The sequence below is a fragment of the Saccoglossus kowalevskii genome, chromosome 10 (assembly GCF_978046115.1).
Source record: "Saccoglossus kowalevskii chromosome 10, keSacKowa6.1, whole genome shotgun sequence".
In the NCBI taxonomy this organism is placed as follows: domain Eukaryota; kingdom Metazoa; phylum Hemichordata; class Enteropneusta; family Harrimaniidae; genus Saccoglossus; species Saccoglossus kowalevskii.
In genome coordinates this window covers 18084279-18098332 of record NC_140650.1, presented here as the reverse complement: position 1 = coordinate 18098332, position 14054 = coordinate 18084279, and the positions used below count along the sequence as shown (strand labels likewise).

The 14054-nt window shown below is 34.9% G+C and overlaps 1 protein-coding gene across 5 annotated transcripts in view; it reads right to left on the bottom strand.

Moving 5' to 3' along the window:
* The window catches only part of LOC100368918 (uncharacterized), a 46297-nt gene that overhangs the window by 13382 nt on the left and 18861 nt on the right, over window positions 1-14054 (bottom strand). For all 5 annotated transcript variants that reach the window (XM_085504321.1, XM_085504322.1, XM_085504323.1 and 2 more), the window contains exons 3-6: window positions 5271-5397; window positions 4331-4492; window positions 3801-3832; window positions 3079-3243 (exon numbers count right to left, since the gene is read on the bottom strand). In XM_085504321.1, the coding sequence (XP_085360447.1) occupies window positions 3079-3243; window positions 3801-3832; window positions 4331-4492; window positions 5271-5397 (486 nt within the window). The remainder of the gene's footprint in view (window positions 1-3078; window positions 3244-3800; window positions 3833-4330; window positions 4493-5270; window positions 5398-14054) is intronic.

Sequence of the window (14054 nt, the reverse complement as noted above, 5' to 3'; positions counted from 1 at the left end):
AGCAATAATTTTGACAGTGACACGAAAACGAAGCGTCGGACAAACAGGAAATTACACAGCCCTTATACACTGATAATTGTTTTCATTTTCGAAGGCTAAAAGTTTCTGAATTGTTTGGTGATTGGTGTTGAATGTCGAATTCATACCTGTTCTTTTTTGACCTCCATGCCTGCAGCTTGATCTGCGTAATAATTTATGAAATAAGAATCCGGGCTTGGTCAATGTGTTTCCACCAAATAAAGTTTTAATATGATGTTATAATTATGACAATCACGTCATGGATCACGCTAACTCGAATCCACTCTGAATTTATCTGTATGCGTGTCGATCTCGATTATTTTTGTTATCCAATTAAACGCCACTTGCGCTCGTCGTGACCTGCTGCGTTCACCTATTTCAACAAAATTTCAATTTATTTCCACGCGGCTGTCATTTATTTAGTAACTGTGATTTGTCGTTTTTTTTAATTATTTTATAGTGATCACTATAGTCTAATGTTTAGAATGTCAAAATACGTTCTCTTTTATTTTAATTTTGAAAGATTTACTCAGACGATCGATGAAATACAACAGTGTAGTGATCTGCTTAGTAACCTGCTAAATAACGAGATAATTCCGACGTCAAATTCTATTTTGTCCAGCAACAGTGTACAAACGTGCGCCGGTGACGATCACGGTAACCAGCTACACCAGAATGTACATATTTCGCATCTAACTCACCCCCGTGCAACAAAAAATGATACTATGTGTTCATTATGGTCCATTCCTCCTCAACGAACAAGTACATAAGTGAAAATTTAGTCAAAGACAAGAAAACTGCACAAGAAATTTGCCTTATTTACACGTATCGGCAATGCAAGCTGCCATGCGACTTCCCCTTCTGACGTCACAAGGGGAATTTCTGAATGCAAATAAGAAGCTAATGAGGAGCCTCGTTTTAAAACACAGAAAAATAAAGTTGCCGTAGATTGAGTTTAAAACACATTTTTCACTTAAAAAAAATATTTCATGCTTAGAAACATAAAAATTAATAATATTTATGTATCAATGGATATTTTTAGGCGTGAAAATAGCAGCCATTTCACAGGCACTTTAAATGAACAACAATTCATTGTGGCAAAAAATACTGAGATCGTAGTAATCAAATGTATTTCTGTTTTTATTTACATTATTCAACAGGAAATAGCAGTTAAAAAAAACCTTAGTCAATTAACTTTTACTTTCCCTCATAAGCCATATTTTTATTTATTTACAAAGCAAAGAAACATTGTTTGCCTAATAAATCTGTCTTACTTTTAGAGTCAAGATAACAATAAGTTCAAAGTTCGAATAACCACTGACAGACAGTGTGAATTTAACAAGATACATATGCAAATCAGTCCCCCTGCAACTGCTGCATATGTGATACTATTCAGAAATAAATTAGGGCAGTAGGTATGGAACAGTAAATATGGTACTACTAAAAATAGTTTTTTCTCCACATTACGCAGGTACTATTAGTGATTTGACATGCAGGAAAGGTGTGTTCCATGTGTGCAGTGAATAGACCATTTTCCGTTCACTGCCAGATCCTGTGTTATGCATGAAATCAAGCGCAAAAAAAACAAAAACAAACAAAGGTCATAGCATCGTAGTGGCATTAATAAATCATCGCATGGGAGACAACAAACGACAAAGTATTTGGGGTTATTTCCACCCTTAATTAAAAATGTGATGTACACATTTAATGGTCTATTTGGATGAAGTAAGAATAGACCAACGAAATATTCCCTTCTCCCTAGATCAGGATTACTAGTATGTCATTGAGCTACAAAAAATTTTTTTTACCTCAAATAGTTTGATTTTTTTGGTCCAGGATTTTCACACAATATACAAGATCTCATAACAGAGATTTGGACGTAAAGCTTTTGGTCCTGTAATCTGTGCAAGCAGAGATTGGGATGTAAGGCTTTTAGACCTGTGCTCTGTGCAAGCAGACATGGGGAGGTAACACCTTTGGTCTTGTGCTCTGTGCAAGCAGAGATGGGGAGGTAACACCTTTGGTCTTGTGCTCTGTGCAAGCAGACATGGGGAGGTAACACCTTTGGTCTTGTGCTCTGTGCAAGCAGACATGGGGAGGTAACACCTTTGGTCTTGTGCTCTGTGCAAGCAGACATGGGGAGGTAACACCTTTGGTCTTGTGCTCTGTGCAAGCAGAGATGGGGAGGTAACACCTTTGGTCTTGTGCTCTGTACAAGCAGAGATGGGGAAGGTAAAGCTTTCTGAACCTGTGCTCAGTACAGGCAGAGATCATGTTATCACAAAAATACGAATTGAGGACAGAGTGATTTTATTTGCATTCTAGAAACGCACACAGAATCACATTGAAAAAATCACTGCCAAAAAATAGCCTTTTTAATATGTGATTGTTTAGGAACAAGATTACGGAAATATTACTTTATATATTTCGATACTTGCATTTATTATCTTAAAATGAACATATTTTGCATTCATGTTTACGTCTGGGGGCGTGGAGGTGAAACCCAGAATGCAGCTGTTTTGGCCATGCGGGTAGAAATAATCTTTGCCACAATGAGTAGTAGAATCTAGTGGTACAACTGTAATTTTTTCTAATGGGACTTGTAAATGGGAATAGATTTAATAGTCTTCCAATCGATAAATAATTAAACAAGTTAATGTAAATAATGTGGTCCCGTCAAAAATTTAAATGCCTGTCATTGGAACAGTAACATTGATCCAAAGTCACATAGTGACAGAGTGAAGAAACAAAATTACTGGCAGTTGGCTTTCTTGAATCAGATCTTGAAAATAATAATGTGCACATGTGCAAACCAATGTATCAGAAGCACAGCAAGTTTGATTGAAATAGGAGCAGTCATCTCAGAGATCTGGTTACCAAAATGGCTGCCAGTCGGTTGTTTTTAATCATGTGTTGTCTTGGTATCAAGTTTGAAAAAAAATAAAGGAAATGCAAGCATGAGAAATGACTAAAAGTCTGTTTTCAGATTGTGCGTTAATAGGGTAAAACAATAAACACTTGACCAAATAAGTGACAAAATAGACAAGAATCTCCTCTTACTTTCGTTTTTGCATTATTTGCACCTTGATTCTCATTTTCTTTTCCTTTTAGTTTTTCTTGCCTTCGCCTTTCTCGCTGACGTTTCTTCTTTTTTCGTCTTTTCTCTCGCAACCTATTAATTTTTTCTTCTTCTTGTATAAGCTGATCAGCATTCTTTTTGGCTTCCTGAAAAAAAAATGAAATCATGAAAACGAGCAACAAACTCTGAGATGCACAGCGAGTTGACAGGCATTACACTCCTTCCATTTGAATTTAGAAAACAACTATTTCACTCATGTTACATTGAACCTTACATACTTTCTAGATAAGTTGTGTTTTGCACACTTCCAAATTAGAATCCAAACAGCAATGCATGATGGGATTTATTGTGGTGAAGATAAATAATAACTTTGTCGATAGACAGCACAATCTGTCAAGTTTCGATCAGTTTAACTTGCGAAAGCCGTAACTTTTAGATTTTATATTTGTGCCAAGTTACTGAAAATTACAATACAACTTTGAAGATTTGAATGCCGTAATTTTCCCGCCCAAATTCAAATGTAACATTTTGTACGTTTTTTTTGTTGTAATTTGCAAAAATTCCCTTATTTATTTTGGACTGGTAAAACCTATTTAGCCATTTGCTACAGGCCTTGATGAAATTTATTTTAAATGCGATAGTTTGTCTCTGCAAATGTTAGGTGTGTATGTATTTTATACATTATTGTTAACCAACTACGCACCTCTTCTGTAAGTTTCCTTCGGAACCCAAATTCTGGAATGAATGCAAATTCAGAGAAATGTATTGGTAAACAAACAAAATTGTGATAGTAAGACAGACAATTTTTTAAGTTATGACATCATCACGACCTTAATTGTTATAACAGGGGTCAACAAATTCAGTGGACCAACCACTTTAAAAATATGGTTGGTCAATGTGAAAATTAAGTAAAGTTTAGCGTTTAACACTTCGAATACGAAAGTGAACTTTTGTCACCAAATATGAATCTGAATATTACTAGGCAACTACAACATCAATCAATGTCATGTTAGAATGTGGGTGTTCCACATTACTTATCAAAAGCTTCTCATAATCATTCATATGTCATTTTTTTCAGCAGAAATACAACATTAGAATATGTGTGTTTATTTTGATGGTTGTCCCAATGGACAAACGATTTTCATATTTCGTAGCCAAATGACAAAAGTGGTTGCCAGACTGCCACCAATTTCGACTCCCTTTATATGTGAGCTAGATAAGAGAGATACCTACCAGAAGTTTGATTTTTTCCCCTGCGAGCTTTCATTTTTGTTTTAAGCCTATCAGCAAAAATTGTTAAGATGTCTTCTTCTTCTTCTTCTTCTTCATCACTGGTGGTGACCTCTTCTTCCGAAGATGACCCACTCCCCAAGACATGTTCACCATTATAAGCTTCTGTTGTATAAAAAATAACAACATGTGTTAATTACCGTACGGTAATATGCAACAGACAACACTCAATAAGTGAGGAAAGCTGAGTGGTTATTAATAACAAAATAAAAAGATTTTCGGGGAAAATACAATGACTTTTTGAATGATTTAAACAAAAAAAATTAAACAATAAATTGATAATTATAAAATAATACCAAGGAGTTATAGGATAATGGTATACAAGTGTGGGATATCTCAAGAAATGAAGAAAAATGCAAATTTTAAAGAATTAAAGAAAAATGCAAATTTTCTTTGATGTAACGTTTTTTTAGTATTCGGATGTGATTTTGAATATTCTACGAAAAGTTGTATCACACATGCACAAAATCCTTGAAAATATTAACTATTTATTTTGATGGATGATTTTCAAAACAAAAAATACATTATTAACCGCAGGACATAAACTCATAGAATTTCAACAAAATCAATTCATCAAGTTATCGAAGACAGCTCAAAAAAGGGCAATTACTTAGTGACTTGATTACTAAATGCTAATATCCTCAATATTTTACGAAAACAAGTATATGCAACAGTAAATGAACAGTGGTAACCAAACCAGTCTGTTTTATATATATTCAATACGCATATTCTCAAAATTAAGTTTGTTGCACATACTCAGATGTATACATAATCAAACGTGATGCACCAAGAGATGTTGAACGTCATTGTACTTCTTTTGATGTTTGCCTGTCCTTGTAGTCTGTAGTGTATTCAATGCAAAATGTGTTCTGTTTACACTTACCAAACCTTGCAGCAAAAAAGATTCGTGCAAATAATTCAAACATGTCATCTAGCGTCATGAAGTCATTTTCAATGGCATCTTCTGCAGTTGTTAAAAGTTTATACGCGGACGACACCTCCTGAAATTTCTGTTGAAACAACGATAAAATAGTATATGATCATGTGGCAGTTACAACTTTGTTTCTCCGAGATATTTCCTTGACCTTTGACCTTTCTATTATGCATATTTGGATGTGGTTAAGGAAATGACCTTCCAATGTAAGCTACATATTTAGTTAACTGAATGAAATTAACAAAAGATAATAAACTCATCTGGGGGGGGGGATCAGTTTAGTTTAGTTTTCCTAATCAGTTTAGGATCATATAATGATGTATGTCAACTCTACCATACTATTGTAGATGCTGGTTATGAATCTGCTATGTTCGTGAACAAGTGAAATTTGTTAAAATGTAATCCTTATTGTTCCTTTGCAAAGTTTGTGAATTGCTCAAAATATCAAAGTAGTGAAATTACTTGTCAGTGAAAATAAATGGTGTTATATTATCTCAACTTGTATTACGATTCACCATGTAAAATTTACATATTAATTTACATAAAACAATCTGTGTATTCATGGAGAAGAAGCAGGTGAGAATTATATCAAAATAGAAAACAAAGAAACAGAAACTCAAACCAGAATAACAAATTACATATTCAATTTGTTTTTTAGGTCAACACTGCTCTGCTCCAAATATTTAGAGTGATTGAATTCCAAAATAAAATTCTACAAGGCAAGTTTAAGTACACCTACATGTATATAAGTGCAAATTGATACACAGCGTATTGTACATAGACAGCTTCAATAATGTTATCACAACATAAGTCATGCACTGTATTTACACAGACAGATTCTCATATCTCAGAACTTGATATATCAATACACAAAAGGCTAGGCTTCCGCTAAAGATAAAATAGGTCTAGCCACATTGTCTATTGTTTTTCTTAGCACATTTGAAACTGGTTCAGGTACTTAGATAAATAGAAAAGTAATAACAAATTATGAATTTGTTGAACAATTGGCAAGGTGAAATACAATATGTTTTCCTGATGATCAATTTACATCTCTGTTGGTAATGACATGCTTTAAAATGATAACCATTAAACTCAGAACAACTTAAGGTAGCGAGACTATTATTTGTGTTGAAAATTACGATTTTCACATTAATTTATCAATTGATGAAATGCACTATAAACTTTCATATGATAAAGTCAACATAACATAGAATGTCATGTAAGTTGGTTAAAATGTATATTTTCTGAAGGGAAGCAAGGCAGCCTCAGTAGTGTTTTCCAAAATCAACAATACAGGTTTAATCTGTGTGCCTATAAGTTTCAAAGATAAACTCAAGACAAAGCAATGTTAGGATGTGTTATCAGTAGCTATCTGACACACAATGAGTGTTTCCAAACATTCAAGTGGTTTGTCTCCGCCCCTGTTTGTTTCACAGATTAGTCATTTGCATATGAATGTGTCAGACACAAGGTCACACAGCCACTGAAAAAAATCATTGATTTTGGTGTTTTCATATGCCGAATTTATCCAATTATAGCTATCCCATTCCTTTATTTTTTTGGTTTCTAATAGCCTTACACATTTGGATGCCCCTACACATGGTAAAACAGACCTTGATGGGAAAACAAATTGATTGTGCCGATAAACAAGCTTGAAAATCTTTGCTGTTACTTCATGGACGTTTTCTAGGAGTTTATGTTTTTCAAAATACAAGGTCTTTAACAAAAAATAACGTATACTTATTGTCGTCGGATTAACACCAAATTTTCACAGCTTTAAGGTGACAATGAGAGGAACTTGAATGTGTCCAGACAAACTATTTCATCGATTATTTACAAACGAGTTGTGGTTTGAGTTGGGGGCAATGTGACTAAAACAGTAATTGAAATTCAGCACACTATTTTTTAAAACGCGTTGCTTGAATAAAACTGACCAGACACATTCAATTTACCAGACTATTGAACAACTAGGAAAAGTGAAAAAAATACTTCTTATCGCCAGCGTAAATGCGTAATTATTTTTTTTACAGAAAAAGTAATTTTTCACCTTTGATTGAGTAACGCGTCGTAGAATGCAGATACGGGCATGCAAAATACACTTGTGAAAAGCTTGAAGTCTGGCGATTCTAAAAATATATACTTTCCCGGGTCTATTTGTAGTCACTTAGTCACAATTAGAAGATGAAAACAAGTATGCAAATAATAGTCTCGCTACCTTAAGGTCTGAAATTATTTTAAGCCATTAGTGGCGAAAGTGACACGATTTAGTGATGTCAAATTTGCCATTTACGACTGGCAAAGGGTTAGTGAACGCCCAGTAAGATGAATTCAATTCTAAATGTTCCTGGTAGTTGCACAGTATAGCCTATACGCTGTACTGCATACATTTCCCTTCTACAGAACTATACAACTTCTATAACTGCAATGAAACTAACAACCCATAGCTAGGATCACAGGGACAACAAGATGACATCAGTAAGACGCGTCTTTTTACATACACCTAAATTACCCTGCATTAGCATCAATTTTAATCAGCAAATTAGGGCATGTATGTAGCAAAAGACTTAATGATATTGAGCAATAAATTAAATGTCTGAAAATTCTGAAACAAATTTGCTAAAATACCGCATTAACTTAATTAAGGTAGCGAGAAGGTTTTGTGGCATTTTTAAATAAAACATTCTCTGTCTGTTGTCTCGTTCAGAACAGTAATTTAGGTTATATATATCAAAAGACTAAGTATAGAGGTGCAAGTTCGCACAAACTGGACAGACATTGTTTACATAATTATCATGTGACATCAAAAATGGCGAACCTTGTAAAAATGACTAAGTACGCGATTGCGAGAGCACACTGCGGAATTTCCTGGTGAAATTTAAGTTATGCATTGTCCGTAATCAAGTCCATTGAAATGCGTCTCCGATAATCAAAAGACCTATTATTCCGATTTCTATGCAGGTTTGTTTTTTTGTCCCCAAATTATTTCATACTTGGCACCTTTAACAGACTATTATTCTGTGACAAAGCATTTTCTTTAAAAACCCAGACATATTTCGCACCATCATTATCTTTTGAACGATAACTGCGAGTTTGAATGTCGTAGTCCGAACGCACTTGATTTGGCGGCGGTCCCAATGAGTCGTTCTCGATCAAAACTTCAACTCGAGAAAAACGCGAAAAACAGTTTTGGTTAATAAAACACTGTAGATTTGCTGCATTATTATAAATATACACTAAAAATGGCCAAACATATTACCCACTGATATCATAGAACTCATAAAGAGTGTCAGATAATGAATAATTTCAAGCTCGAGCGTGAAAAATGAAGAAAACTGCTGGCATTTGAGTCAGTACTCCAGGAACGTTCGGGTTTTCCATTGTTATGCAAACGAACAACGAGGGATAATCCTCTGACAAACATTACTGTCCCACTGTACACGCTGACAGTTTACAAACAAGCTAATCCTTCAAGTGTCTCAGATAAGACATCTAATAAAACGGTTTTCATGGTGAAACAAAATGGCCGATGTTTGAAAAAAATTGCTGTGTCAGAGTGCGACACTGAGTGGCAGATTTTTCTTTGCCTCGTCTGTCAACGCTTTCTTTCTTTTCTTCGCCATTGCGTTAGAAAAAAAATGTATTAGTAAAATAGAATATTGACTTGGAAAATAAAACGATTTAAAAGAAAGTTGTGCAAAGTTACAGTACTCCTTTCGCACAACCTCCCGCCCGCTTCCGCATTCCAATCACCTTTTTCTCTCGCTTTTGCGACCGCTTGTTGAATTCAACCGGACAATTTCCGCTTTTTTTTCGACCGCGCAAACCCCGAAATATCACCGCCCACCTGCTCGCTCGCGCGCATTTAAAATTCGGACTAACAGAATAATTTCCGAGGTTTACATTGTCCTTTAATTGTCTTTCTGGTTTTTATAGATGTTGAGCAGCTGACAAAAGTTCGAATACTTTTTGTTTTAACTGTATATAATTATATGCACGCAATCTGACACTTTGACCTCGATTTGGCGTGGACTGAATATTTTATTTTAAACAATATTCTGACGTGAAATACAAAATGTATTTCAACACAAGTACGACATGGTTGTCTGGGGTTTCTTTCCTGATTGTTGAGTCTTCGCAATGTGTTTTGTATAATTATTGTTGTTTTCCCCCGATGCTGAAGGACCGTAAAGCTAAATGGCAGTTACATGCATGGGCTGAGTGAAAGAAAATATTTCTAAGCCTAAAATAAAACCTAATATTACACCTCTTTGTGTATTTGTTAATTTTACATATGTTTGTCATGACAGTATGTTTGTAAATATCTAGAAAAATCTCGTCTTTCGTTGATAATTTCGATTGTTTGTTTGGAATGTCGATCCCCGTTGGTTTCTCCATACTGAGTTTAGGAAGGGCGTCGATCAACACCGTGACAATCAGCCGAGAGAAGACAAACATTGACCGTAATTCATGGAGATCATGTCCATAATTTGTGGGCTGAAACCCCAAATAATTAATCAAGTATTATTATTTTAATATATATTTTATTTTACATCGCAAAACTAAACCATGCCCAAAACAGAGCTAGAGTTGTTCGCGGTGAAACAACCGCATTGAAGACGATGCAACTTCAACTAGCCATTTCTTACCTTGAAATAAAAAAAATAAAAATTCGAAGAGCATCGGGGAAAATATTAATAATCATCTTTATCAATCGCTTGCTTTATTTTATTCGAATCCATGAAATTCACGATTTTTTTTACATTTCGCGCTAAAAAAGATTGAAAATGTGGGTGTGGTTATTTTGCAAAGTCCTGTTGATAATACGGACAAATATGGTTCTGTGACCCAGTTCGTGCTCCGATCAGGTGACTCTCAGCCAATCAATGATGTTGTAACAAAGCATATTTGACGCTAATTGAAGGGTCGTCGTACAATCCAATCACCGGCGTCGATTCACATTGTTGTTTGTGCTGTGACAGGCTTCAAAATTATTCGCTGAAAAACATATATTTTGACAAACTGATGGAATATGACCTTAGTTCAAAAAGAAAATACTAGGCTAAGATACATTAGAGCTCACGCGAATCAGTTTTCTCTGCAAGTTGTGAAATAAAGTAAACCAGAGTAGCGTCGATGATTTTCAGCCCTGAAGGACTTTGAATTGTTCATCGACTGGCCACCAAATAGTTATGGCTATAACTAAATTTGACACGTTTTTCTTTTAAGCCCAATAAATTATTCATACATGTCAAGCTCTGTTCGATTTTTTCAAGGCATGTGGCCGTTTTTAGTCGAAAATATTTTTTGTGGGAACACTTTTGCGGTACGTATACAGTATAGACCGAGCTCATTCAATGATCGTGACTTAATTTTAAAAATTGAATGTCAAATTTTACCAGACGTGGACCGATGTGGATTCGATATCGTTATTTTTGGAATTAATCACTAACATTTCCTCGTTTCTCTGCTCTGTCAAAAGGAGTTACCTAGGCTTTTTTCACGTAACTGTCTCATTAAAATAAAAATAAAAATATTACATCTAGAACAAGCACCCAAAACACGTAACAAGAGGTCCCAGTTCAGTTGCTTCCACGATACAAGTGTAATACAGCTATTAGATTTGAAGTGTCGTTCAGAATGTAATAATTGTTAATACTAGTTGTATGTTCACACTTCACTATCAAAACCACCATTTCGACCACCCATGTGCCAGTTTTCAGTGTTTGGGCGAGCGGTCAATGTTTTCAATAAGCGAGCGAGCGAAAAAAAAAAACGCGATTAAAATGCGGTCGGTTTCCTGTCGGACAAGACCGCGTGGTCGGAAATTAAGCGATAAGCGGTCGGTGTAAAAGCGGAAGGTTGGGCGAAATGAGTACTGTATGACCATGATTCTCCGACGAAGTCTCGACTGACAATAATGCTGAAATGGACGTTAGATAAACACGCATTGTTTGCAACTGGAAGCAACAACAGAGTATACAGATAAGATTTTATCATTTAATTCCTTCCAAAGATAAACACTATGCAAATATCCATGAAACGGCAGTTGTAGTCTTTTCTGCTAGTGTTTTAAAACACTAATTTGAGCAACGTTATTTCGCAATTTCGATCTTTTGTAAACCTGGGGTGATGTATCAAGGTCTAAAGTAACCGTTTTATCAATTTTTGAAAAATCAAGAAAAAAGTGAAAATTTCCCTTCTCGCTACCTTAAGAGAACAACAGGAGCAAAACAAGTTAAAAATAATCTGTGATTTAGACCTTCTTTAAAAGTTATTAAGCGTGCTACTATAACAACCTATATATCATCTGAAAGCTCAGATATAGGCAAAATGTTTGTCCAAAAGATTACCTGACGGTCAATTTCGCTATCGTATTCATTGTTACTATCACGACTATTGAAAACTATTTTTAACACTCTTCATCACACAATTGACCTAAGAATTGCACCACAGATTCATAATGTTGCAGGCTAGCAATTACATTATGTAAATTACAATTTTACTGGCTGAGACTTTGTGATTTTTATCACGCTTTTTACTGACTATTGAGAAAATAAAAACATTCAAGATAATATATATGAGATCGTGTATATTTCTGTGCATGACTGTAAAAAAAAAAAAAATACCAGCAACTATGAAATGTTACAGAAAATTTGGCATAAACATAAACGATAAAGTGAAAACGTACCACAGAGAGAAAATTTAAAACATGTATTAATTACAAACACTCGCAGCCAATTAGTCATGCTTGTTATCGCTTACCACACTCGATACAGAAACACCCAGAATGTACTAATCCTGTTTGCAACTTGAATGCGAAATCGTTACAGTGCTAACAGCAGTGGGTGGTCAGTCTTTGAATAAAAAAGGTCAAGCAAGAAGTCCTAAGTTTGCCACATCCATTCTGTTTCACAATAAATTAATCTAATGGCTAGATTTTCATTTTTGTTTGAGTTAACCTGTAATCTGCTAATATTTCTTTAATTTTTATACATGTGTACATATACATGTATATTTTGTTCAGACTGTCTTTCTATTTTCATCATCAAACATTGTTAAAAAAAAAAAAGCCATGCATGGCACAGTCCCCGTTAGTTATCAAATTTAAGATATATAGTTTTGTTTATAGTAATATAGCTGGAATATAAACATGTCAGGAATGTGATTATGATTTTTTTAACATTAAAATGATTGACATCTGATCGTTAAACGAGTACTCGTTCATATTGTGTGATATTGCTCTGGAACAGCATTAATTAAAACAAAATCGGCCTTTTTGAATACATCTATATATATATATATAACATAATGTATAATGAATATACAGAATTTGAACATAATCAGTCAAAGCATGTCAGAGATATGGCTCTAGAAGCGCATTCATTGAAACAAAATGGCAGTCAGTCAGCCATTTTGAATCTGATCAGTAAAATATAATGACATGCATCAGGAACACATAATGTCTAATGTATGTACCAAGTTTGAACAAAATCAATCCATAAATGCCACAAATGCTTGATTTTTGATGATTTTTTAGCACAAAAAAGGCCACCATTTGTCTATTTTGAATCAGATAGTCAAACCAATATATCTATGTCATGATGTATAATGAATATATCAAATTTGAACATAATCAGTCAAAGCATGGCAACGATATGGCACTAGAACTGCGTCAGAACCAGAACTAAAAACCTGTAGTTCTATACTGTGATAGTCAAGCAGCAGTGACGATTAATTCAGACGACTGATACATGGACAACTGTCACACAGTTTACTTTTTCATGATTGCCTACAATGAATTAGATTACTTGTTGCAGACTCTCAAGCCGTCATTGTTTATATCCTAACTCTTGCAAGAACAGCAAAAATAATGGGTTGAGTTGGTCCATGGAGCTAAAAGAGAAAGAGACTGAACTGGTTTTAATCCCACTCGAGTCTTTTGTTTTCAACTGATTATTCTTTTGTGTTTACCCGCCTTTCATGTCGATGACTTTTGCCGAATGCATCACACTGGTTATTCAGCAGTGTTTGCCTTCGTGAAGTGTAACGATCATTTTTGTTTTGTGCAGTTGACGTCCAAGGTCGGTGAACATGCGCATAGCGGTAATTAGGGAAGAGTGTCGTCAGTTCTACATGTCTGCATTTGAGTCATGGAAATCGGACATTTTTTCAGCAAATTTATGTGGTTCTTGTAATGTCGAATACATTGCTCACAAGAAATTGATTTTAAAATAAAATATTCGGTCGCGGATGATAAAATTACCGCCAATATATAATGTGTTTCATGTACTTTCAAACAGGCTTGAAGTTTGAGCTCCCATGGCCAAATTCACAATCACTTTTTTCATTTCTGTTCCTCTGTCCTATTTCCTGTGTGGGCCCTCATAGACAACACACGTTTTGTATAAACAACACGTTAGATTGAGCTCTGGGAAAATTTTTTTCATCAAATCTTTGCCTGTGGACGCCGAAATTTAGTTAAATAGTAAGCTGACCTCTTCTACGTCATGCTAGGGTAGGTGCCAATAACGATATATGATGGCCAAAACGGGCTCGCCGATTGAATTTGACATGCGTTGCGTTGCTTTCAATTGTGGCGGATTGAACGATATTTTGTTTCCTGCTACAGTGATTCCTTCACAAATACAATGTACTTGTGGAATACACATCACCAATTTAGCCGTTACTGAGTAATTTTGACCATGTTTTTTTTCCTACTTGAGTCGTTTAAAA